General features: G+C 37.0%; 2 protein-coding genes across 2 annotated transcripts; both read left to right on the top strand.

Annotated features, from left to right (window-relative positions):
• The first annotated feature begins 622 nt into the window (after positions 1 to 622).
• chrnb4 (cholinergic receptor, nicotinic, beta 4 (neuronal)) lies at positions 623 to 8,366 on the top strand. The gene is made up of 6 exons (XM_066701648.1): positions 623 to 931; positions 2,932 to 3,077; positions 3,626 to 3,670; positions 4,151 to 4,260; positions 4,974 to 5,985; positions 6,458 to 8,366. Exons 1-6 carry the CDS (start codon positions 859 to 861, stop codon positions 6,596 to 6,598), a joined length of 1,527 nt encoding a protein of 508 aa, XP_066557745.1. The 5' UTR covers positions 623 to 858; the 3' UTR covers positions 6,599 to 8,366.
• A 4,162-nt stretch (positions 8,367 to 12,528) lies between these two features.
• Positions 12,529 to 26,864, top strand: chrna3 (cholinergic receptor, nicotinic, alpha 3). The gene is made up of 6 exons (XM_066701647.1): positions 12,529 to 12,767; positions 13,952 to 14,091; positions 18,543 to 18,587; positions 23,196 to 23,305; positions 24,729 to 25,845; positions 26,513 to 26,864. The coding sequence occupies exons 1-6, from the start codon at positions 12,707 to 12,709 to the stop codon at positions 26,639 to 26,641; spliced, it is 1,602 nt and encodes a 533-aa protein (XP_066557744.1). The 5' UTR covers positions 12,529 to 12,706; the 3' UTR covers positions 26,642 to 26,864.
• Positions 26,865 to 27,094: the final 230 nt, after the last annotated feature.

Genomic DNA, 27,094 nt, shown 5'->3' with positions numbered 1-27,094 from the left:
GGTCCGCAGATGGGGACGAATTTCAGCCGCTAAATTCGTTGCAGTGGGGATTAAATTTGCGGACTAGTTTAGTACAGAGCTGCGCACTAACCCCTAATGATCTCCAGTTAGTACGCAGCTTTCAGTTCGTTGCAATCGACCCATGTTGATTAGGTAAGATATATTGTGCACAGCACTGATGTTTAGGTTTCAGACTAGGGTTAGAGTTTGCATTGCTGAGTGTTAAAGTTACATCCATCCATGATTATGGATAGGATTGAGTTTCTATTTCCTTGGATGTGCCGAGTTGCGGGTAGTGTGCAGATTCAAATGTTGGTGTTGGGTATGGCTGATAATAAGGATAATAAGGCTTTAACCATCACCCCTAGTCAATCTTCACAAATATTGTACATAACAATGTTTCTCTGAGCGTGATCTGCAGGCCCTGTTAAGTTTAAGTTAACCCAAACGGGTGCTAACCTTAACTTTAGGGGTAATAACTTCTGTGGGTATAGTAAGTAACCAGACACGGACTTCAGAAGTGCGAGTGCAGACTGGAGCGCAGCCAGAGCAGGGGGTGTGCGGTCACTGATCCGGCGAGCTGGAGGGGGAGGGGGAGTGTCATTGCGGAGCACCGGCGACTTCAGCACAGTATCCCGCACAGAGCTCCAGCTGGTTCCCAGTGCACCGCATCTGCCTTATTTCTTTGTTTCTTTCCATGCACCAGCAGGGATGCAGCGGTAAACTGACAACCAGCAAAGTGTTCTGTCCATAGCAAAGCTGTATGTGAATTGGCATGTACAGTCCAATGTGAGCTTTGTCACATATGTGCGCGTCATGCTTGTTTCTCAGGTCACCGAATGGGAATCCTAAACAAGGATGTTGGACTTCATGGCACCTCCTTTGAAACGGACCCTCACACTCTGCGTTTTCTTCTTCACTTTGATTCAAAGTGAGTACCGAGAACAGAGATGTTTTTCCATTTTATATTTTTCTAGATACATTTAAAGTATGTTTGCTCAAAACAATGAGTTTTTGTTTGACTATATATGTTTTGTTACTTACTCATTTATTTACATGTTTCATTTCCACTGCGTTTTGCGGAAAGTTTGCATAACAAATCTGGTGGTTTTATTATCACACAACCTTTTATCACAGCTGAAATCCAAGACTTGCACACGTTACAGTCTGTATGTAGAGCATAGCGCGTAATTCAGTGCGCAAACGGAGACCCTTCCGAGCTCCGAGAATACAAACCATTGCGCCTGCAACTTCGTATTGGACACTATCCTACAAAATGCTTTCAATATAAAACGAAAGCCACAATGAAACAAGTGAAATGAGACACAGTGCGTTGTTTGTGGTTTGTGCCATTTACTTTCTTATCCTAAACATAGTTCAGATTGCGCTGCCTGGCTACTTCTTATTCATGGTGAGCTTGGAGAGATCTGGAATTGGGGGGGCAGGTGTTAGTAACCAATTTCAATACATTCACTTCATGTTCTATGAAAAAAGTTTCACATTATTATCACAAGAAAGACTTGATTTCTAACAAACGTTTTCAAAGAAAAACTAACTTTAGCAACTGTTTTCTTGTTTCTTGTGGTACCGCACGATGATTTGATGTCTGCATCTTTAAACGGGAACCAGCGCCACTTTAAAATAATAATGATCCCCCCGCCGCACCTAAAACCACCACCAATAATTGGTTTAGATTATATGTATTGATTTCATATTGTTTTAAAAGTGAATTATGTTTTTGATGATGTGGGCACGTTAAGCTACTTGAACACATGATTTCATGTTGGTATCAAATTATTTTAACGGAACTAATTTGATCACAGGCGAGCCAATTACAAAAATTGCTTTTGAAATCTGTAATTTACCATTTCTTGTTATTATTATGAAGCATTTGACCTGATCCTTTTTATCCATGCTATCTATTTCTTCTACAGACACAAAACGAGTGAGATAGACTGATATACAAATACATACTGATATAATAAAAAAGAAGACGTTTTTGTAGTCAATTAAGTTTTATATGGCATCTGTCTACAGTTTATATGATGACAGTAAATCATCTTGCCTGACAAAATATATGACAAAGGGAAGCTCCAGTCAATCAATCAGGTGAGGTTTCAGAATTAGCAGTAAAAGTTGAAGACCATGGGGATGACCACACACGAAAGAGTATTGCAGGTCATTTAAACCAGTATTGAGTTCCCGAGTAATGAAAACCCACCGCGACCGTTAAATAGAAGAAGCAATTACCAGAGTTATATTTATTTTTATTTTTACTCTGTGAGCTGTCTTTAATTACAATGTAGGGTAATTATATTGTCCTGTAGGTGTTGTCCAACCATGCTGTTAAGGTGTAATGTGTTTCATTGACCTTAGGGCATGTGTTTAACATATATCAGTACCCTGACAGTAGACCTTCTGTTCATTAGATGAGGAGGCTCTTAGCTAAATAACTGGCAAAATGGAAAATGTCTTTGAGACTCTCTTACAGGCCATTAGTTCCCTTCCTCTTTTGAGGAGTCTCCTCTGAAACCTGTTTATCCATATATTTGAAATTGTATCCCCTAAAAAAGATTTGACTTCTATTTCCTTTATGACTCGCAAAAAAGTGCAAGTGCAGGCTGTTTCTGCTCTGGCTTCAGTGAGATCTAGCAGCACTCCCAGGCTGGCACTCATTACAGTGCAGGCCATTCAGCAATTAAACTAGACTTTCCATTTACTCTCTTTACCTCTTTCTAGCAGTGTTCCTGAGGTATACAATCTTCATATCTATAAATCATTACAAATGCATGTCCTGTTGTTGCTGTTTTATTTATCAGCTGGAAAACTGAGCTACAGAATGTGTATTCAAAAGCTAGAATTTGCAGTTATGTTTTTCAGTGATCCAGGACTGGTTTTGCTGTCTGTTGATGATCAAGGTTTGTTTTACAGGAGGAAGTTCAGCGGATGCCGAGGAAAGGCTTATGAACTGCCTGTTGGCCAAGGATCGCTACAACAAAATGATACGCCCAGCCACCAACATCACAGAGCGAGTGACTATCAAGCTGCAGGTCTCCTTGGCTCAACTTATCAGCGTGGTAAGCAGGGCCAGGAGCAGCCCATATCAGTAATGCAAACAGGAACATCTTGTCATCACATTCTCATCTCTATTACACCCAATATGATTTCAACTTCAGTATTATATTGTAGAAAGCGCAAACCTGTTTGAGAAAATGCATAGGAGGTTTAGGTCTGATCTACGATTTCTTTGGAACATGGCAGGAAACACTCAGTATTCATCAGCACTTTCTTCTTTTCTTAACAGAATGGTCACCAAATAATGAATGATGTTACAAGCATTGTTTTCCAATCCCACTTCATGTTTAAGTGGAAAATTCTTTAAATTACATATTTGTACCATTTTCATGTTTTGTTTGTTTCTTTGTGTAATTTTGTGTTTTATTGAATTAATGGAAAATAATGAGCTATCTGTCATGTTTAGAACTAATTTTAAACAATGTGCAGATAGTATCAACAGTCTTTCTTCTTGTATATATTAGAAAGGATTTTAACTGGAATAGTCCTTTTTTGAAAGCATCAGCAGTGAAGTTTTCATGCCGAATTTAGCTGTCTGTTCTTTTTTCAGAACGAGAGAGAGCAAATCATGACAACAAATGTCTGGCTAACCCAGGTAGGCATCACAATCGTAGATCATAGATCATGTATAGATCATCAAAGCGTTAATGTCATGTAGGTAAGCTTCACTCTTATGGTGCGAATGTCATTCCATGCATTGCTTTTGATTATTGAAAAAATTGAGATGGGTTTAGCTGCACACATTAGATTCTGAAGCTTTTTAAAATAAAATAATGCACATAACTTGTAATACTAAGAAAAATAAGAATGTAATTATACCCAGATGTTACCTGGAAAATAAAGAAACTCTAATAATTATATTGCATAATTCTCTCAGAAGCAAATGGGAAATAAACTTGGAAGATCATAAGCATAAGAATCATAAATTACAGCCAATGAGATGATTTACCATACACATCAAGTTCTCAATAGCGTTTTGTAAACAGGTATTTCCCAAAGCAACCACCTCGACACTTTATTTTGTTTTTTGATTTTGTGAACAATAGTAAAAAATTACACTGTTTGTTGTCCTTAGAACTGGATCGATTACAGACTGTCCTGGGATCCCTCGGAATATGATGGGATTGACAAACTGCGGCTACCTCCCCGACATATATGGCTGCCAGATATTGTATTATACAACAAGTAGGTAAAGAATTGACTATGTTGAGGTTAGCTGAGTTTTGGAATAAGAATCTTTAGTTATTTTCACTAACGGTCAAACTGGAATCGACTTCTGTGAAACATATCATGTGTATAAATGGCATGAAACATAATTTACCCAACAGAAGTTTCTGCAACACCAGTTTTTGCTGGTTTTGTTTGGCCATCCGGCACCTTAACCCAGGACACTTTTTCACAGGACTGGAATCTAAAATACTGTATGTATCCTATGAACGACATGCTATTTGAGAATTATTTTTAAATGTCAGTATAGAGTAGTTTTTCAGGTTCCACAATATATTAAATGAGGTTCATTATGCCTAACTTTCCAGTGATAGAGCATGAATCTGTAATTAGCTCACTGAATGCATTTTTTACGATTAAATCACATTATATTAACATTTAATCTAAATAATGTATTTGTACAAATTAAAGAAATAGTACATACTATTCTAAAACCATTAATACATTTACAAAGACCTGTAAACAGACATATTTATGATGGTACATAATTAATTTATACCTCAGAGGATCATTTCAAAATCTGTCTTGGGCTATCCATTGACTAGGCTGAGAGAGGTGACCTTATACCACAGGGTAAGTAAGATGTCCTATTTAAAATCATCAGAAGATTGCAGGAAACTGAACAGTGACTGCAAAAACATCTGTTTTCTCTTTATCTTTCCCCACAATAGTGCTGACGGCACATATGAAGTTACCCTCTTTACCAATGCAATAGTGCAATTCAATGGCAGCGTCTCTTGGCTGCCACCAGCCATCTATAAGAGCGCCTGTAAGATCGAGGTCAAGCACTTTCCCTTTGACCAACAGAACTGCACTCTCAAGTTCCGCTCATGGACATACGACCACACTGAAATTGACCTGGTGCTGAAAACTGGAGTGGCCAGCATGGATGATTTTACCCCCAGTGGAGAATGGGACATTGTGGCTCTGCCTGGCCGGAGGATCGTCAACCCACTGGACCCAACTTATGTAGACCTCACCTATGACTTCATCATCAAGAGGAAACCTTTGTTCTACACCATCAACCTCATCATCCCATGTGTTCTAATCACCTCACTGGCCATATTGGTGTTTTACCTGCCTTCTGACTGTGGGGAGAAGATGACCCTCTGCATTTCAGTCTTGCTCGCCCTCACTGTCTTCTTGCTCCTGATTTCTAAGATTGTCCCCCCCACTTCCTTGGATGTGCCTCTAATTGGAAAGTACTTGATGTTCACCATGGTGTTAGTGACTTTCTCCATCATCACTAGTGTCTGTGTGCTGAACGTGCACCACCGCTCCCCCAGCACACACACCATGCCACCCTGGGTCAAGGTGGTGTTCTTGGTCAAACTCCCTGGCCTCCTTTTCATGAAGAGGCCCCAGAATAACTCAGCCAGGCACAGGCTTCGGCAGCAGCAGCTGAGGGCTCGTAAGGCTGCACTGGGCTTTCCCCCGCCTTCCATCTACCTCTCCTCTGCCTCCTCTTCCTCCTCCCCAGGGCACTTCTACAAGAATGCCACATCCTTCCTGAACCCAGCTAAGAAGAGTGAGCTGCGGATACCAGACCTCCATGATGGGTTCTCCCAGCCCCAGGACTTCCGGCAGCGGAACACGGCGAGCTATGGGCCGGAGGTTCAGGAGGCTGTGGCTGGAGTGCGTTTTGTAGCCGACCACATGAGGGGAGATGATGATGACCAAAATGTGAGTAAAAGTAGATTTCAAATTGTGCCATAAATAAATCAATCTTCTGGTTGTGAGTTATCAATAAGATACATTTTTTTATGTAAAAGTCAACAACAAGGTTGTTAAATATTACTGCTTCCAGTTCTTCAATCTTACCAGTTCTTATGTTAACTGCTTGAAAGTATGAATTTAAAATAGGGAGTAGAAGGAATACCTTTTCGTTGCATCTCAAGTAGCCTACGTTTTCAATCAATCAGGTGCTACCATTGGTTTCTTTCTTTGAGTAAACCACACCTTAGCTGTGCAGTTAGAGGACAATGTCTTAATCAGCATGTACAAATTAAGCTATACATTATGCACTTTACCTTATTGTATGCCTTTTTGAAATAATACTGAATAATTTGGGTATACCACTCAGTAACCATTGATGAAGTGTTTTTTAAAATATCCTATGCCTTCGTTAATGTTCTCTTTTGTTTTCCTTTCACAGGTGATTGAAGACTGGAAGTATGTGGCCATGGTTGTTGACCGAATGTTTCTGTGGATTTTTGTCTTTGTTTGCGTGGTGGGGACTCTGGGACTTTTCCTGCAGCCGCTCTTTCAGAATCACAACTTTGCCCCTCACCACTAGACGCTCAAACGGAGCTGAGTAATGTGGATTTCTTAGGGAAAGGTGTTTGTGTGTCAGCTTCTGCACAAGCCTATGCAAGACACAGAGCTCCTCCTCCCTTGCTTTCTTATTCAGGAGAATCACAGTTGAGTATTGTGGGTGTGATCAGGGCAAAATATATGTAACGAGTGTGTAAAATAGAATGTTATATAGTGTGTACATGTATGTAGGCACCAATGCTATGATAATAAGTAAGTCGTGTATTAAGAGATACATCCATTCAGTCTGAAGGTTAATTACATTTTTTTTTGGGGGGTGCAGACCCAATGAGAAATGTAGTAGAAATATTTTCATTACAGCTAGACACTATATGGCAGTTGTATCTGTAAGAATGATGGGGCCACGGGCAACGTTAGTCTGTATTCAGTATGGAAAACATGGAATGGATAAATGTTATGGGGGGGGGGAACTCAGCCATGAAATATTGACTTGAAAATAAATAAATCTTTTATCGTGCTATTTTTAAGATCTAACACATTAAAAAAACGGTTTGCTGATTTGATTGTCATTCTGAGGTTAGGCAAATGGACAATAAACATCTAAAAACCTACGAACAAAGAGCTGGTCATTTCAGTTTCCCTGGACTATGCTGCCAATGTACCAGTACATGACCCCCCTGGGAAAGGAGCTTAGTTTAGCTTACTTAACAATCCAATTATGGAGCGGGTAGTGTCCCAACCTAAAGAGTGATGCTGATAGGAGCTATAATACCCTAGTTTTTAATTGCTTTTGCTATGTCCATTGGGATCACATATTTAAATGCCAGCAGATAGCATTGTATTTGTTTCATGATGTTTGTGAATCCTTTCTCAGATTGTCATCTTTCTTAATCCAGTGACTATTAAAAAGACCAAAAACTGTCAAATTAATGCTTCTCATCCCTGTGAGGTAAAGAGTCATCAAAACTATAAACACGTATTTTTTTGCAAAACAGGTAACATTTTGGCAACAGATTTCCAGTGTAACAGAGCGGAGAACAGCAATTATTTTATTCAAAATAGATAGTGTTTTCTGTACTTGCACAGGAATTTTAATGCATTGAACCAACTGGGTGGAAAAACTAATTTGGCACGTTGCCACACAGCACAGAATAAAGCGAATAACAAAATAGTTTATCTTTGTTCTTTGTTTGGAGAAGAGAAGATGGACAGCACCTTTCAAAAAGACTGGGAATCAACATGTTTTTATATGCCTTAAACCTTTTTAAGGGAATAATATATACAAACACTTATTATATATTTGAGTCCAGGAATCAAACTGCACAAAAGATATCATGGATTACAAAGAAAAATACAGCAACAAATTTCCTAAAAATAAAATCGCTCAGTCATCTGTGCCTAGACTATAGCTTGGGAACAGTTTCATAAATCTGGTTGTGATGGTAACATATACTGGAATGTATTATTCTTTTTGATGCAATAAACCAGGGATTCCATTTTATATGTTTATCTCTTTATTTCTTTTGTTTTTTGTTATATAGGTATTATTATTATTTTAGCATAGGAATGTTGTAAAATTCGCATTACCTCTTAGGAGTCATCTCAAAATGCTTAATTGGTTTAACGTGCTAGATTGTTTTCAGCAGAGAATAAGGTGCTCTTCTAACAGCTACTGTATTTCTTTAGAAGACTAATTAGGACCAGAACATATCTGCATTCATAATCAAGATGCTTGTAATTTGCATGGAAACAGCAACATTTGGAACAGACGGATCTGTACTTTTTCCTTTAGTGACAGATGCATCTTCACATATTTGTCTTCTGCACGCTGAACACATAAAATTGATGTTGTGTTTACTTTTCTGTCTAATTTCTGAGAAGTGTAGGTTAAAAACAATCAAATACCATGTATATTATGAAGTGTTGTTTTCAAAACAGTTTTCCTCATATGCATACATATCAGATTAAAAAAATATAGCATTATAAGTAAATAAACTCATCAGCTAAATAAACGGAACATTTTCAAATTCAAATTACGGTTGTTAATAAAAAGAGCACAAGACCATGCCTTGAAGCAATCTGTGTTGTGCCAGTTCAAAAAGAACATACACATACAATCCATTCAGAGATTTCCTTTGAATTCAATTTAAGATCAAAATGCTGGCTGTGGTATTGCTTCTAACTTGTAACATCTGTGCATAGACAATTGACAGGAACGTGCATGTTTCATTTTGTGTTTGTGAAAGTTTTATATTCTTCAGAATACTTTATACGATTATAATTTTTATGCCGTGCACCACATTAAAATTGTTTGTCTTTCATAGGATGCATTTTAAAGCCTTGATTAAAACCTTCAGTGGCAAGTTCCCTTTGGATAAAAACACTTAGGTGAACCCAGAGTCTACTCCTTGCTGCTCTCTGCTGGCTGCTATGTATACACACAGAACACACACACTGTTCAGTGGGCTGTGAAAATGACAATTATGTACTTATCTTGGAAATGCAGAGTAATTTAATGAGACTCACAATGAGCAAACTGGTATGTGATTTATACTTTTGTGCCATATGATATATAAATTTTTGTTTATGATTTTTTTTGTTTTTCTGCTATATGATATATCCACTTTGGTATATGAATTATTTTTTCTACTATATGATATATCCACATTTGTATGTTAATTATTTATTCTACTATATGATATATCCACTTTGGTATATGATATATCCACATTGGTATATTAATTATTGTTTCTGCTATATGATATATCCACTTTGGTTTATGATTTATTTTTTCTGTATTTTTTTAATTAAATGGCCCCTAATAGAATTGTTCAGTACTCATTAAGAAGGCATAGCTAAGCATTGCAGAAGGTGGTGGCAATCTCATTACACCACCACTTTCTAGTAGATAGGGACTGTTTGGAAGCCAAATTTAACCACTGTCATTGTATATCAATAAAAAAAGTTTTATTTACGAAGGTTCATACACTGCAAACAAATAAATCATTCTGCACTGCCTTGCATAATAAATGAAAGCATAATTGATTCAGGGAGACCTTCCCAAAAACAAAGAAACTGTGTACTTCTTGTTGAACTGGAAATCAGTACTTGCAATGTGTTTTATTATGCTGAGCCGTGTTACAGGGGCTGATGCTGACCACTTGGCAGCATAGACTCGTCATTATAAAGTTTGTCTAGCTAGATTATGTTTTTGGAGTGCAAGAAATTTGCTTCGTAGCCAACAGAGCTACAAATCTATGCAAAAGCCAGACTGCTGTGTCCCCAGTGTTTAGGGTCTCTTATTTGGTAGCTGCACACCATCTGCTAGAACAATAGCTAATGATGAACCAACATATAAAACCATGTGTGTCAGATGGTTACCTTATTAGTGCTACCAATTGTGAAGACATAATACTCCCATATAATAGCTATTGAGACACCTAAGAACCTATTTTCTGTGTGAACTTTTCCAAGAGGCAGTTTATATCCTCAGGTCTTTGGGTATGAACAGTAAATCTCTTTCTTGGTGCATTTAAACCCCTGCAGGGCACTAGTATTCTCATGCAAGTTTTTGTATTCAGCTGCACATGTAAGTGATTTTACTACTTGGTTGTTGATTAAAGATATATTATGCATATCCCTTAATACATCAGTCACACTAATTTATTAGGATGGTTATAATAACAATACAAAGAATGTAATTGTATCTGTTTTTCTTTGTCATGGGACAAATTGTGTGCTGACATGATGTTTTGCTGTTAAGTGCAAAGCCAACATATGTGTACATTGTTAAATAATGTTTTAGTTATGAAAATACTACAAATACAATATCTCCATAACAAGATACCAATATAACAAGCATCTCTTACAATCTGTAAAATTTCATTTCAATTAGCAAAATCTATAACACTGTATATGGATAAATGCTTAGTACACAGTATAAATACACAAAATAATGCATGCCATACCAATTTATTAGCCAATTAATTATTAGGATTAATTTATCAATCATTACCAATCATCAGAGTGGGGGGACAGTTTTATCAATAAGCATAAATGTTTCAATAAGTATGACATGATATGCAGAATGAGATTTTAACTATTTCTAATCAGTTTCTAAACCACGTTTGTGCTGACAAGATCTGGTGTGCATCAGGGAAACATTGGCCATTTCAAATCGATATATGAGTCGCTGTGGGGTCAGGTCTTCTACCACTGTTCCCAAACAGAGCAAAAGATTAAATTGTCAAGAAATTGAATTAGACCTTCAAACTGGAAATCAACTGTGGCACTGCCCCGTAATACCTAAGAGACAGAACTGCTCATCCAATTTGTCCTTCAGAATCCGAAAAAATACAAGATAAAAAAAACGCTGTTTCCATAATTTCATAAGCAGAACATCAGTACAGATAAACCCAAACCTCACGTTATGATATCTGAAGAATATTTTGAAAATGAATTACCATATTGATATACAAATATACATTTAATTCCCTTTTACTGATATTTAGTATATTTTAACATAATTGGCTGAATGTTTGAGTCTGCAACTGAGTACATGTATAAAGTCACATATCAATATGTTATGTTTCATGTGGTTGAGTTTCCAAAAAGTTATTCTCAAGCCAGGCTAAAGATTAACAAAGTCATATATTATGCAGCAAATGTACTCTTATTATTAGAACTCCCGGTCATGATTTTGTTTTGCATTTAAGAATTAAATACTATGTGACAATGAACCTCTCATTCCATTTTCTGAATTTGCATGTTGTAATCTAATTCCTGACATATGTCTTCATGTTCACTGAAGCAGGTATTAAATTATTAAGCAAAACACAAGAAGTAAAACAAAAAATCTGCTCTATATTTAATTGAGCAATGCCTACATATAATGACTACATTGTTTTAACTTTATTATTTTATCAAAGTCAAGGCTGCATATTGAGGGGATGTCACTCAGGGGAACATGGCAACATTTGCAAAATAAAAATAAATTCAAATTTCTGTGAGACAGACGTGTTTTCTCCGTTCTATATTTGTATTCTACTAAGCTAAACATATTATGACCATATTGGTCTGTCATGGTGGTGATTGTGACCACTGGTAATAATTACTACAAAAGCCACTCTTGTCTGTCTATGCAAATGGTAGTATCCCTTTATAGGGAAGTATTTAATTAAAGGTGGGGCCCTAGCTCACACTGTCAGTGGACTGTAATTGAACATTACACATTCTGTAGATGCAGAACTATAAGCAAACCAAATATGAATTATGTGCCAATAATGATGTGCTCTGGAGTAAACAATCGTTTTGAGTCATACACTGTCTCTCTTATTCTAGCCACATATTGATCACAACCTCACTTTTCCCGTTTAACCTGCCAGTATGTACACTGCATGGACTTTATTGCATTTATTCTAGTGCACGTCGGTATTTGTCCTGAAATGCAATCATAACAACTTGGTGCAACAGGGAACTTGATGTATTATTTGAGTATATGTCTATTCCCTTTATGTGGACGTTTACGAGGCAGTAAAATCGAAATGCAAAGCCAAATTGTACTCTAACCTTAAAAACGAACGAATATATCATTACTTAAAGTCACTTTTCCTTTGAAGTACAACAGATCAAACGAGGATCACATTTCAATTAGAGCAAACGTCTTATTCTGTCCCCACAGCGCTACGGTGGAGCTGTTCGTGGTGCTGAAAGCTTCGAGGGGAAAGTGCTGAAGTGACTGTGAGGGTTGTGGTGAGATTTGTTTTAGATCGGGTTAGTATATTAAGAAATGATGAGTACGATTAATAATATATATAATCAATATTTGGAACACTGGGGGAGTTTCGCTTCTGCCTCATTCGCAATGCGAGTTAAAATAGCTATACAGCCAGAACTGTGTCTTTGTTCAGACCTCTATATCGGTGTGTCTAAATTGGTCTCCTCTCTGTGTCCCCACTGCTGATTGAGTGCCCTGTGACTAGCATGGACTCTCACCCTCCCTCGCCGCGGCTTCTCGGCATATGGGCGTCCTGAGTCTCCCCCTCCACTCTCGTCCTCCCACTTGCTCTCCGTCTCGTCTCTGCTGGGAAGGTCCAGTGTTCAGTATCTGGGATATTTTGCAGACCCAGCGATGAAAACCCAGTGCCTGATGTTCCTGTGTACACTTTCCTTCCTCGCTCTTCTTCTGTCCGGTAAGTAAACATCTGACTAATGACATTTTATTTGTATTTACTCTATTATTCTTGTCACAGGGCATCCATTTAATATTCTGTGACTTGTTAAGTAAATCATGTAATTTCTCTTCAACTTTGTCCTGCTTCTGTGAAAGTAAAAGGCTGTGTAGTTAATAATAGTAATAATAATAATCACCGTCATCAGCGTTGTCGTAGTAATAATAATATTAATAATAATAATAATAATAATAATAATTATTATTATTATTATTATTATTATTATTATTATTATTATTATACTAAGGGATTGTTGTGTCGCGAAACTTGTGATGGGAGTGGGGGGGGGGGGGAGGGTATTTACATTGAACACAATACATTTGTAGAGTGATCTACTGCATAACAAATACCAAAACACACTTTGCAGTTATAAAATATGTATTTCTGGAGTAAAAGTAGCTATTTTATCATTGGAGTTTAAATTCAGCATGATTGAAGTGCTTGTTTGCAATTAATATAAACGTACGGGTAGTCTCACTTAACCTAGATTGTAAGTCTAGGGACAGAAGTACAGTTAGAATATACACATTTATATAGCCCACGACACATGTCCTATTATTATTATTCGGTTGAGTGTGTATGACTCTTACAAAAGTGGAGGTATATTGTTATACTACTATATACAGTTACAGTTAAAGCCCAGTCAGATACAACATTATTTGTAAAAGTGCACAATGTACATGTATCTAGTATATATATATATATATATATATATATATATATATATATATATATATAAATAAAAGTGCTTCATCAAATAGTTTGCGTCATATGTCTTTGATTCTATTAAGGTTCTACTGAGCTCTGTACTAATTAATTTTAATTTTGGCACTCAGATATGAGTTAGACTGGGAATCATAGGTGGACATTGGATACACAGATTTGTGACTCACAAAATGCAGATGCTACCGTTCTCGTATGTTATTTATTTATTTATTTGTTTGTTTGTTTGTTTATTGTTTCTTTCAATTCGCATTGAGTTTAACAGATCGGATAGGGAAGTGGGTCGCGTCAGTGCAGGTATTTACAGTTTGAAGCGGACAAACCGGGACATTTTTAGGGGTTTAGAGCATAATAATAAATAAAATCAATCTCACGTTTAGAACTGGGATTTTAAGTATCGAGATTTATATTTTCTTTTGCAGGAGGCATATGTTCTGAAGCGGAGCACCGCCTATTTTCTGTGATTTTTTCCAAATACAACCAGTACATCCGACCGGTGGAGAATGTGTCCGACCCGGTCATTGTGCAGTTTGAAGTGTCCATGTCCCAGCTGGTGAAAGTGGTAAGTGCTCTTATTAAAACATGGCGAACTGTCTTTATGAGGCTCATACAAGTGGCTCTTCTATTTGGACAGCGTAGTACATTATAAGTAAAGTAAAAAAAAATAAAAAAAATAGTTTGGCCATGACAAGAAGGAACAGCTTCACTAGTGTTCTCCAATAATGCATTTCTTAAATGAAAATTCATTGATTTATGATGTGGTTGGGGGGGGGGGGGATCTAAAGGGAGATGTATAGTCTAGTAAGTGTACAGTGCATGCAAATATCGAGATATGCAAATTCGAGTTACGTCATTTTTGTTAACACGATTAATACATGGACATCCAGACAGGAGAATCTATTTCGAAATACGCGACATTCTCGTTTATAGGCGACCACGCGTTTGTTCTCAATATTTACATAAATGCATTTTAGAGCGCATGGAGCTGGTGGGAGATTATTTTACCAAAGTCTTGTAATAAATCTAAAATTTTAACATAAATACTGGGACAACCTCATTCTCATTTAGTTTAATTTAAATTGCATATACATTGAAACAATGAATGCAAAGAGTTAAGTTGAGTTAAATAAGTTTTAATATAACATTACGTCATCTTACGTCTCTCCCAAACTGGGCAGACTGCAAAACTCAGTCATGCGCAACTTGGGTTTCTGAGGAGGGAAGTTGATGCGCATGTCCATTCAATCCCCTAGGAGAGTTGCCTTTGTGAGACTAACATCTTCTGCTTGGATTCGCATTAAAGATCCTTGAAAAACAGAAGTTTCACTGCTCATGCATAACTGCCATGAGCAACATACCATGGTACAGGTTATCTGTTTATACACATTCACCAGGGTTTACTAACAGCATACCTTCCCACCCATGCCACAGGACTATATATGTGCGTGTGTGAATTCTTATCTCAAAATATTTATGACCTAATCAGCAGTCCATCTAAGTAACAGCTAGACAAAACATTTCCCCCCCTAAAGGTGTATGCACTACAGAACAATGTAGCCTAATGGTCAGATGTGAGAGACTAGAAGGGAGTAGGGCTGAGTGCTTTGATATGAGAGAGTGGGAAGCTGTGTGTTTCAGTAAGAGGAGCTGAGGAACTGAGAGGTATTGACTTATTATGTATTCATGTGGTCCAGTGGCCAGATCTGAATGAATGGAAGAAAGTGTGATTTAGTTTGAGAACTGAGAAGCGTAGAGAGAAAGCAACCCAAGAGACCAGAGTTCTTTTAAGAAGAAGGAGGCTTTTATTTACCAATACAAATCAATTGCATTTCTAGTTTGTTTTCCCTTTATCATGTGAGTAATGGATGACATTCAGTGACAGCAGGGAAACAACTATTGCAGTTTTTCAGTTATTGTTGTGTTTGTCTGCTCAGTAACTGTCTTGTTTAACTATAACAGGAAGCAGGCTTATACATCATGCTGATAATGCAGCCACATTTTTCCTGTTTCAACAGATTAAAAACACGACCAAAGGAAATTCATGAATGCAGATTGAAAATGATTTGTAGCTTCAAAAATACAATGACAGCATGGTATTTGATTTTTCAATTTGCTGTCACTGTTACTGTCAGTCTGAAAAAGACAGCGTATAAATAAATAACAAACTAATCTTGGGTATTGTAACTTGACTGTTTTAGTACTCCCTGAATAGTTTTTCCATGCAATTCCAATACTAATGGTGTCAAGCCAATCTTTCTATTTCAGGTTTAGATGTTTTTCTACCATAGTATTCTCATATTACATAAAGTCTCAGTCTTGGTTTGATAGCTATATAGGTAGCTGGCCACACTCCTCAATAAAAACTTTAAACTGTCCACTAATAAGTCTAATATTTCTTGTATTTATTTATCACTTCACTGATTAGCCTTCCACTGAAACTGTGAACTATGAAGTGAAACTTAAATCCAATAGCTTTCAAATATGTTTGCTTTTAACTTCATTCCTCATATTGCAACGATGGAGGTTACAGTCTTTTCAAATGGGGTCTTGAGTCGTCTTGACCTTTTGTGATGGATATGGACTCCTGCTGCCTTTGGGTGTGGTTGCAGTACAGTACTGATGACAGAATGCATTGAAACCAAATGCTCCTTTCAACGACTGGATACTGTTTCCTGTGTCAAATACAGCCAAGAAAAGCCATCCATCCAATTGACTCAGAGAGCCCCACAGTGAAAGACTTTAATTGAATAAGGGGAATGGATGTAAATGTTTAAAAATTAACACTACATTGCTGCTGGGAACACCAGGGGGTTTTTATATAATGAGGATACTGCATATATGTCCTGATGTGCAGGAGCTAGTCAAATTAGTTAAATGTGAAGATTTAACAGGTCTATTGGGAAAGGCTCGGGGTTCTTTAGTTATTTGAAAAAGGGGCTTTACTGTGAGAACAAGTAATTTAGCAGCAGTGTGCAACTGTGCATACTTACTTGTATCAATAGCTTATTGAGTATACGTGATAATAACCATACTATACACGTTGGGGAATCGCTTTGTACCATTATCAAAGAAGGCTATATGGATATTAGTTTGTTCCATGTTTTACTCATGATACAGCTTTATGTTAAGAGTCTGCATTAACTGTGTAAAGCAAAGGACAATGTATGTTATTATTTGTTTGGCCTCTTTCATTTTTATGTTGATAGTTGATACTCTGTTATTATGTTATTTAAATCAGTTACTGAGCAAAATGTCCAAGTAGTGTAGAATATGACCCTTCAACTTCCTTTAAAAGGAATTAAATCTGGATGAGATCTTTAACATTTTAGATGTGTTTTGACAGTAAACAGATCATTAAAAATGTATTACATTATTTTAAATGACTAAAAGCTATAAATCACTGCACATGTTTTTCCATGCAATGTGCCAAAACTGTCTGTACCCTAATTTTGTCACTCTGATATTGTGTAGAATGACAAGGTAGAATTAGTTTTTCAATCAAAAAACTATAATTAACTAAATGTCTTCCACGTGTCTTCCAGATACCAATACCTTGTCTTAAATTGAATCTTGAGTCTCTATGATCTAGGCTGAGATCCAAACAAACTCATTTCATTAAACAGGAATCGGATGTAAAAAATATATAATTAGTTTCTGACCTAAGCTGTTCATCTCACCAGCACTTTTTGATTAATGATAGCGATTTAGGCTCCAGTCAGTGCTTTCCAAAACCATTTACAATAGTAATACTTTAGCATATACATTAAAAGGACTCCCACTTCTTCGCCTTAAATATCAATAGTTAATCTTCTTTGTTGGCACAGCAATCTTTTCTGATGCTACTCTAGGACAAAGGCCTTTTTAGACTATTAAGGAGATTTGATGTAAGGAAGCAAATCATCCAATGCCAACATATTTCCATGTTTTCCAGTGCCATTTTCTTACCATTGTTGCACATTGTGATGGCTAGCTCCATGCTTTTAACCAATTATTTTAGAAGAGATTAATATGGTAGGTTAGATGTACCACTGTTACCTTCATAACCTTGTTCTTGGTGTTTGGAAGTTATACTCTGCCACAGTGTTATCAAAATTATTGCCTTTGATTTGCCTGTTAGTAATATTAAAGTTAAAGTTCTCCTTTGGCTCAGGCAGCTGCCTGGTGCCATGTTATCACAGCTCAAAGCACAGAGACCACGGCTGAATTGACCAACTCCTAAACTGAGTGTTATGTTTGTTAGGCCTGTCAGAAGAGGGAAAAAACATTCTGGAAAAAAGCAGTCCGGTGTCCCTGAGAGGATTGCGCGAGTAAAGACAATGCCGTTGATCTCTCATGCTGCTCAAATGTTCTGTCTGAAACTGATATGCCTTTCATCCAAACGATGCCACAGGATTAGAGGCCTCAGGTGTTTATCTAAATCTCCATGACAAGATTAGAAAACGGTCCAATGCAGTACGGGGAAAGTCCAATATGTGTTTATCATTTTTATTCTGTTGGTGATAGTTATCGGTTTTGATTAATGTGTTTGATTCATTTTATTTCTTTTGAGGATTATCTGTAAAACTCTTTTGGTGCACTAATGTTTTGTATTCTACGATTACAATTTTTATTATTATTATTATTATTATTATTATAATTCATGTACAATTGTTTTATGTTATGAATGGTCTAGGTGGGTTTACCACATCTAATGCATTATACACATGGTGTTGAATATACATTTACATTGCAACATCACTTTATTAGTGGCACACACATGAAATAGGTGCCAAACAGCCATGACATAAAATACTTTTAATATTCAGTCTAGCCACTGGCTAATTTCCATCAATATTCTCCAGGCAATGAAAAATGACTCACATCACAGTTCGTGTTTAATACTTTATATATCTCAGTATACAGTAATCCATGTTACAGTACAGCTCATAAAAGCATGCATAAAGTACCTTATTTTCTCTAAACAAAATGCTCAGCAAATGTTTTTTTCAAAAATGATTCTTCCATTGTTTTCAGGATGAAGTCAATCAGATCATGGAAACAAACCTGTGGTTGAGACATGTAAGTTAATGATCTTACACTAATACATATACCATAAAAATCCTGACATCTTTATGTTTAACATAAACATGGAAACATATTTCCCAAATGTTTCTACATGCATTGGCTCTATGTTACTCAAGAGTTAATTTCCTCTATCTTCGTAAAAATATGTTCACAGATTTAAGTTTTTATTTACACTCTTACATGTTACTTAAGCAATCAATAATTCATTGTTCTTCTGTATATAGCACATCATGTGTCGGGAGCTAAATCAAGTTGTAATTTCCAAAAACCTATTGTTAATCTTCATATTTGGTATCCATGTTCAGAGTCACATATTTTTCTAACCTTCTGTTTAGGGATTATCACTAACATTTTCATCAAACCTTCTAATTATAATTGTTTAACATTTATATATATATATATTGTGCATTAATCTTTTCTCAGTTCTTCTCTTATGATTTATATCCCAAACCGTTCTGCAAGGGAGATGGAAACAGAAACACACCTTCGCACTTTACATCATAGTGATCTTAAAATCAATAAATATTCTTTAAAAAAATAAATACAACATCAAAAAAGCTTTTATCTAGGTGAAATGAAAAATGACTCTATGAAGTTTTAATAATTTATATGACAAACCTTTGAAACATATTCATATTGATTCTACTCTTCATGTGCCTGACTGACGCAAACTAATTTCCATTACAGATATTTACTGAGACTCATTTCCATGTCTGATATTTATTGTCATTCTCAGTGTTGCACCGTGTAAGATGTCTGTAGATAGTGGCAACATAACACTGCACAAATTAAGTTATCAAGCAGTTATCAAGCATTTCAGTGTGTAGATGTTATAGTCATAACTGGATGGTTTCCTTGGAAAATTGCTGAAACAGCTTAGACTCAACCTGGGTCTCACAGATAATGTATTCCTGCCTGCAAGGCTTTACTTGTTAGTCTCTACAACTGTGATAAAAATCAGATTTGTAGGTTAATCACTTTAATATACTGCCACCTACTGATGAGCAACTCAAATGAGAAAAAACATTTTTATCAATAATTCAAAACAATAGACAAATGACAGTGAACATTTATTTTACATTGACAAAAGTCCTTCCAGATATTGTTGACCTTCATAATTGTAACACTGCCACAGTTTTAAGCGAATCTTTTGAAAACGTGCTGAGGGTTTGGAGGGTTGGCTACACATGCATGTGTTAATATACCAGGCTTTTTTTCAAAATGTCAGTAATATGTCTTGCAGTAGCACTGTGAGGGTCATAGCTGTGGACAAATTTGGCTAAAAATTTAATGAAATTGTGATGTATCGTACAGTGAATACATATAGACTATACATTGATCAATGGTTATTCTATGTAAATCTATGCAAAATGCTTCTTCATATGCATTGTAGGCAATGTAATTTACATAATGTAATTTTTAGTTATGTGTTTACAAACCCATTTTTCAATAGAGAGCATGCCTCTTGTATTCTTTACAATACATTTGTGATTGTTTCCCAAACAGGGTATATTGTAGCATTTGTAAAATAGCATAATTAACCTTTGGTTTTACACTTTATAATCTTACTAATACTAACAGTGAATCATTCAATAAAAATATTAGGCAAAACTCGCCACATTAGTTAATTCGTAGGTGTTATTATGTGTTACATGTTACGTGTTATTTGTTGTTTTAAGTGTTATGTATTATGTGTTATGTGTTTTGTTTGAGGTGTTAAGTATTTCATTATATAAGTTCCAAAGCTTTCATTGTCACCACTTTTACTCTGTTGGCAGTTACTCGGGTACAACAGAGAGCATGCCAGCTACTAGCTGGCAAAGTCATTTTTTAAAAATTATGTACTGTTCTACTTAGTTTATAAAAATGTTTGTCTCCGAAACAGAGTGCTTAATAGAATTGGCACTTCAACAGCACAATAATACAATGGCCCCACTGAAAATTATGGCTTTGTTCTACTTATTAATGTTTCCCACCTCACAATTATGAATCCCAGTTTAGTTGCTTAGTCTGAGCTATATTTAAATTACTGTTGTATATTGACAGCAATTAGCAGCTTCTGAATGGCTATTTTTTTGGAAGCTGACAAGTGCTTAATATTTACTGTTGGCACAAATCTGATTAATTACATTAGGAAAGTATATTAGCATTCCACAGAGAATAGTGATGCCAATATTGTATATGATATTTAGCATCCCATCCATGCTGGCCTATTCTGAGGTCTTATGAGGATATCCCAAACGACAGAACTGAATATTTTAAGATGGGAAATTAAATTACATGAAGATTAATATTCTTGTATTTTTAGGCAATTGAGTGCTCACAAGCACTTAAAAACTTGTTAATGTATGGTTTAGTGATATGTATATACGGAAACAGAATAATTTACATTATCAATCAGCCCAAATTATGTGGAAACAACAGAGCAGGTATTTGTATCTCGCCAAGTGTTCGGAAAATAATGTTTTGTAAAAATGAGCAATAAGGAAGAGTTTGGTTGTGTACATGAAGCTCAGCGTCCTGTCACCCTGTATCAGCCCTGTCTCATCTGCGTGTCCTCTGTGCTCTCCCTGCTCTGCTCTGCATTTAATCGAGTCTTGCGGGGCTGTCAATGAGAAGACAGCATAAGGTCAAAGCAATAAACCGCTCGCCAGAATGGGAATGTCAGCCGTGAATAAAAATGTCAAATATTTGAAATCCCTCAGACTGAAGCAAATGATTTACAAGGGGGGTCATTTCATTTACACACCAACCGGTCACTGTGGCCTCCTCGTTCCATCGGAGCTGATGGAGCCTGTCAAGGGAAACCCTAAGAGAAATAGAGGGTCTGCCTGCCTGCAATCAGCCATCTGTCTTCCCCTCTCCTGCCCTCTGGGGCCATCCTGACACATCCCTAGGGAAAACATGGAGAGGCTACATGATTGCTGAGGCCAACCAAACTGATCTTTTGCTGCATTTCTGTACATTTTTGGAAATGATACATATACCCAGAGAAGATAAGTTCCTAGATGGCCAGACAGTAGCAAGTTCAAGAGAAATTGAGTTAAAATAAACACACATGAAAATGTTTGACTGCTTTGCTGAGTGTGGCAAAATGAAAAAGTAACAGATTACTGCAGTTTTTCATATAACCTAGATGTCTTTCAACAAACTGTCCAGAGAAGCAGGGAGTGCTTTCTGTGATTTAGGGTATGTTCTGTCTTTACTTTATGTTTGTGCTATGTTTGGATTTGGTGTCACCTAATGGTATATTTGTTTATATTTGTAAATGTCTTTACTGAGTGGGTAATTTCCAATTGGCTGGAAAGCACTTCCTGTATAAGGTCAAAGTGCATCCTCCATTTTGTAGAGGAGGATATTAATTGTTTACATGGGCATCACAGAAACATCCAGCTGTATAGTACATATTAAATATACATATTAATCTTAGTTAGACGATTATTTTCTTGTAGTTTGTAGTATTTTCTTCAGAAACAATTATTTTGTTATAGATTAGCAAGCGCTGTGTACATAAACAGCTCCGGCTGCCTGAGTCTGCAAGTGTTCCTTTTATTATTGTATAAACGTATATATATATATATATATACAGTGAGGGAAAAAAGTATTTGATCCCCTGCTGATTTTGTACGTTTGCCCACTGACAAAGAAATGATCAGTCTATAATTTTAATGGTAGGTGTATTTTAACAGTGAGAGACAGAATAACAACACAAAAATCCAGAAAAACGCATTTCAAAAAAGTTATAAATTGATTTGCATGTTAATGAGGGAAATAAGTATTTGATCCCCTATCAATCAGCAAGATTTCTGGCTCCCAGGTGTCTTTTATACAGGTAACGAGCTGAGATTAGGAGCACACTCTTAAAGGGAGTGCTCCTAATCTCAGCTCGTTATCTGTATAAAAGACACCTGTCCACAGAAGCAATCAATCAATCAGATTCCAAACTCTCCACCATGGCCAAGACCAAAGAACTGTCCAAGGATGTCAGGGACAAGATTGTAGACCTACACAAGGCTGGAATGGGCTACAAGACCATCGCCAAGCAACTTGGTGAGAAGGTGACAACAGTTGGTGCGATTATTCACAAATGGAAAAAACACAAAATAACTTTCAGTCTCCCTCGGTCTGGGGCTCCATGCAAGATCTCACCTCGTGGAGTTTCAATGATCATGAGAACGGTGCGGAATCAGCCCAGAACTACACGGGAGGATCTTGTTAATGATCTCAAGGCAGCTGGGACCATAGTCACCAAGAAAACAATTGGTAACACACTATGCCGTGAAGGACTGAAATCCTGCAGCGCCCGCAAGGTCCCCCTGCTCAAGAAAGCACATGTGCAGGCCCGTCTGAAGTTTGCCAATGAACATCTGAATGATTCAGAGGAGAACTGGGTGAAAGTGTTGTGGTCAGATGAGACCAAAATCGAGCTCTTTGGCATCAACTCAACTCACCGTGTTGGACTATTTTGTGTATGTCCATTACATGAAATCCAAATAAAAATCCATTTAAATTACAGGTGGTAAGGCAACAACATAGGAAAAACACCAAGGGGGTGAATACTTTCGCAAGGCACTGTATATATATTCTTGTATTCCTCTGCAGATATGGAATGACTACAAATTGAAGTGGGATCCCAGTGAGTTTGGAGGAGTGGAGTTCATCCGAGTGCCTTCAAATAAAATCTGGAAACCTGATATAGTCCTGTATAACAAGTAAGATACTATCAACAGCACTCTTTAACTAACTACAGCCTGATATATTGTGGGAAAAAATTTTTTTGTCTTCATCCATCATTTTAAAACCATGTGGATTGTGTCATTATCATAATATCAGAACTTCATACCACATAAAGGTTTTCAGGAATAATGCCTTGATGAATCTACTACTTTACCCCATGCAATACCACAGAATATTAGAATGGTCTACAAGCCATGGTTGTCTTGTTCGAGGTGGCTGACTGGTAAATAACTTGAAAAGGGAACTTCTGTCTCTTTTAGTTTGACATGTATTCTAATGCTTCTTACACTATAAAAGGACTTGAGTAGCAAATTCAATCAAAACCTCTGCCAATAGCAAATTTCAAACCCATCTTGTAATGTTTAACACTCAGTTCACCTCAGACTGAAGTCTCCTGTTATGTTCTCTGTCTGTCCCCCCTCAGCACTTCAGCTTTACTCTGAGTCTGCCTGTCACTGCTTTATTCAGACAGGAGCAGTAAAATTGAAGACCCCTTGAATAGATGTTCTCTAATAGTGTGGTGGCTCAGACTCACTCGCAATTTATGATGCATTTAATTCTAAACCACTGAACCCCAGTTGAGAAGAATGCAAATCAGGGCAGCAAAACCCATATGCACACCCTAATTTTCCAATTGTATTTCCATTCTCCATTCTTGAAAATGTTTAATATATATAAGACCATACAAATTGTGTTTTCACAGATTGTTAAAAAGTCTGGTGATCCCATCTGTGATTAAATATTGCATTTATTTGGCAGGAAAAATGTGCAATTCTTCACATAATTGAAACTGTCATAGGATGCATTTTGTATCTGCTGTCCCCAAAATATTTTATTTTCATTGCTGTTTGTATTGCATTTCCCTAAAAAAGCAACAAAAAAACAATGACTATATCTTACAATAGTTTGCTTGCTTGAATTTTGACTATTGAACTCACTCTGGATTTTCTCCTGTGCATAAGAAACATCTAGGTGACATAGTCAGGAAAAAATGTATACTAACTATAATATGTGCTGTGTTTCCTGTGTTTGTTGTAGACATTTTAGATCATTATGACTAATCTTGTTGGTATTTGTTCACACAATAGTTTTACTGTTCAGTTTCTGATCTGTACGCATTTTGTTTTTTTATTAAATGTTTCTCTGATATTTCATATGCATATTTATGTTACCATTGAATGGGTACTTTCCTAATCCAAATGCATTGGATTTAAAGTTCTATGTGTTTCATCACTGTTCCAGAGGTTAGAGACCACATGCAAATGTAATTTTCTTAATTTTTTGGACACAAGTCAATTAACGTAATAAAAAAGATTATTCAGACCTTCCTTTAGTTATGATATTCAATGGTCTACTGCTTTTCACCTCAAGTAATTGTTTCCTTCATACCTCCTGCAGTGCTGTGGGGGATTTCCAGGTGGATGACAAGACCAAAGCCCTGTTACGATATAATGGGGATGTTATCTGGATCCCACCAGCCATCTTCAAGAGCTCCTGCAAGATTGACGTCACTTATTTCCCCTTTGACTACCAAAACTGCACCATGAAGTTTGGTTCATGGACGTATGACAAAGCTAAAATCGATCTGGTGTTGATTGGCTCCACCATCAATCTCAAGGACTTCTGGGAAAGTGGTGAATGGGTGATCATCGACGCCCCAGGTTACAAACACGACATCAAATACAACTGCTGTGAAGAGATTTACCCAGACATCACCTACTCACTATACATTCGCCGGCTGCCCCTTTTCTACACAATTAACATGATCATCCCTTGTCTGCTAATCTCCTTCCTGACTGTGCTCGTGTTCTACCTGCCTTCCGACTGTGGCGAAAAGGTCACCCTCTGCATTTCCGTACTCCTCTCTCTCACTGTCTTTCTGCTTGTTATCACTGAGACCATCCCCTCTACCTCTCTGGTCATCCCTCTCATTGGGGAGTACCTTCTTTTCACAATGATCTTTGTCACCCTGTCTATTGTCATCACGGTCTTTGTTCTCAATGTCCACTACCGAACCCCCAAGACCCACACCATGCCGCAGTGGGTCAGAAACGTGTTCCTCAGCCTCCTCCCCAGAGTGATGTTCATGACCAGGCCAGAGCGAGAACCTGAGAAGAGCCCCCCATGTCTCCCACAACAGCCCTACCCAAACATCCACCCACAGCAGAAGCAGCAGAATTCCAACGCCTGCCATCAGAGACAGCGTCTTTTCATCAGCACAGAACTGTCCAACCTTAACAACATGGCTGGAAGTGGAGACCCAAAGTGTGGCTCTAAAGATGGTTATCTCTGCCAAGAAGGCCGCTGTAACTGCTGCTGGCACCAGCGCTCTACCAAACTACCAGCAGATGGAGGTCTGGGAGCAGGCGGTGGGGGTTCCAATAGCTCCTGCGCCAGCTCTGAGTCATTGGACGCCCTTCTCTCCATCTCTGCATTATCCCCTGAAGTGCGTGAAGCCATCGAAAGTGTCAAGTACATTGCTGAAAACATGAGGCTACAGAATGAGGCGAAGGAGGTGAGTAGAAACATCATCCATATTAAGATTGTACTATAATACATTCACTAAGAATCATAGTATATTGGCAGCTTCTAATCAGTGGAACATAGTTTAAGTCCATGAATTTGTGTACATAAATGTTCATTAAAACATTTAGAGGTGCTACATTAGGATTCTAAATATTCTTTCTCAGAGGGGGCAGAATAATAGAAATTAAGCGCTCCCTGATGAAGTAGCAGTTTAATCTACATTATTAAAAGCATGAATGAAGCCTGTGCCATTCCCGGATCACTGTTTTCCAGTGGAAGGTGGGTGAACGTTGGCTGGAGATAATTTGGTTTACCACATTCGAATGACTGATGTTGGCTGTTTCATCAGCATCAAGTTCTCTGACTGGTGAGACAGATGGGCTTGATAGCATGCAGGTCAGAGGATATGTGCTTTATCTAATCCCTCCTGTAGAAGCAAGGAGGCCATACCAGTGAGCCCAGTTTAGTAATTGGCAATTCCAAACTAGGGCCAAAACGGGAGACAAATAATTAGAGAGTCTTCCTTTACATTTTTAATTAAATAAGTACTTGTCAGAATAATAATAATAATAGTAATAATAATAATAAAAGTAAGTGAAAAAGGTGGCCATAAAACAAATGGTTGAAAATAACTGAATAACCTTTTTTGATTTTAGATCCAAGATGACTGGAAGTATGTGGCTATGGTTATAGATCGTATCTTCCTGTGGGTGTTCATCCTGGTGTGCATCTTAGGGACAGCAGGACTCTTCCTCCAGCCCCTGCTACTGGGAGACGACATTTAGACTGACAACACTGAAACAACTGCATACTACCTACTGTTTGTTTCTGTAAATATATATTAGTTTTTACCAAGGAAACAGGGCCTTTAACTACAAAGCAGCAGTATCTCCTGAATTCTTAGATTCTTCCCTAGGATTAAAACACACTTAAAAGACTTTCAGCATTTTACTCTTCAAAGGACTCTTTTTTTATATATTATATATAAAAATATATTTTATGCATGTTATCCATTTAATTTCTTTATCCATTCTTAAATGTTTTTTTATTATTATTATTATTAAACAATATATGTATGTAAAGTAAATTCTAGTTATTCATACTGTATGTGAAGCTACTGTGAATTTTGTATTAAAAATTGAAACATTTGCTTAATGTATGCTGAGGGAATTAAAAATATACATTATTTTTAAAATTTGAGTTCCTACTTATTTAAGAGCATTGCATTATTCAGGGCT

This window comes from Amia ocellicauda, chromosome 4, assembly GCF_036373705.1.
Source record: "Amia ocellicauda isolate fAmiCal2 chromosome 4, fAmiCal2.hap1, whole genome shotgun sequence".
NCBI lineage: Eukaryota > Metazoa > Chordata > Actinopteri > Amiiformes > Amiidae > Amia > Amia ocellicauda.
The sequence above is the reverse complement of the archived record's forward strand: the minus strand, read 5'-3'. Positions and strand labels throughout refer to the sequence as shown.

Excerpts from the sequence above, each read along its gene's own strand:
- chrna3 (XM_066701647.1), top strand. The coding sequence starts at position 12,707 with ATGAAAACCCAGTGCCTGATGTTCCTGTGTACACTTTCCTTCCTCGCT. Across the intron at positions 12,768-13,951 it reads CCTCGCTCTTCTTCTGTCCG|GAGGCATATGTTCTGAAGCG; the intron begins GTAAGTAAACAT and ends TTTCTTTTGCAG. Across the intron at positions 25,846-26,512 it reads TACAGAATGAGGCGAAGGAG|ATCCAAGATGACTGGAAGTA; the intron begins GTGAGTAGAAAC and ends TTTTGATTTTAG.
- chrnb4 (XM_066701648.1), top strand. The coding sequence starts at position 859 with ATGTTGGACTTCATGGCACCTCCTTTGAAACGGACCCTCACACTCTGC. Across the intron at positions 932-2,931 it reads CTTCTTCACTTTGATTCAAA|GAGGAAGTTCAGCGGATGCC; the intron begins GTGAGTACCGAG and ends TTTGTTTTACAG. Across the intron at positions 3,671-4,150 it reads CAAATGTCTGGCTAACCCAG|AACTGGATCGATTACAGACT; the intron begins GTAGGCATCACA and ends TGTTGTCCTTAG.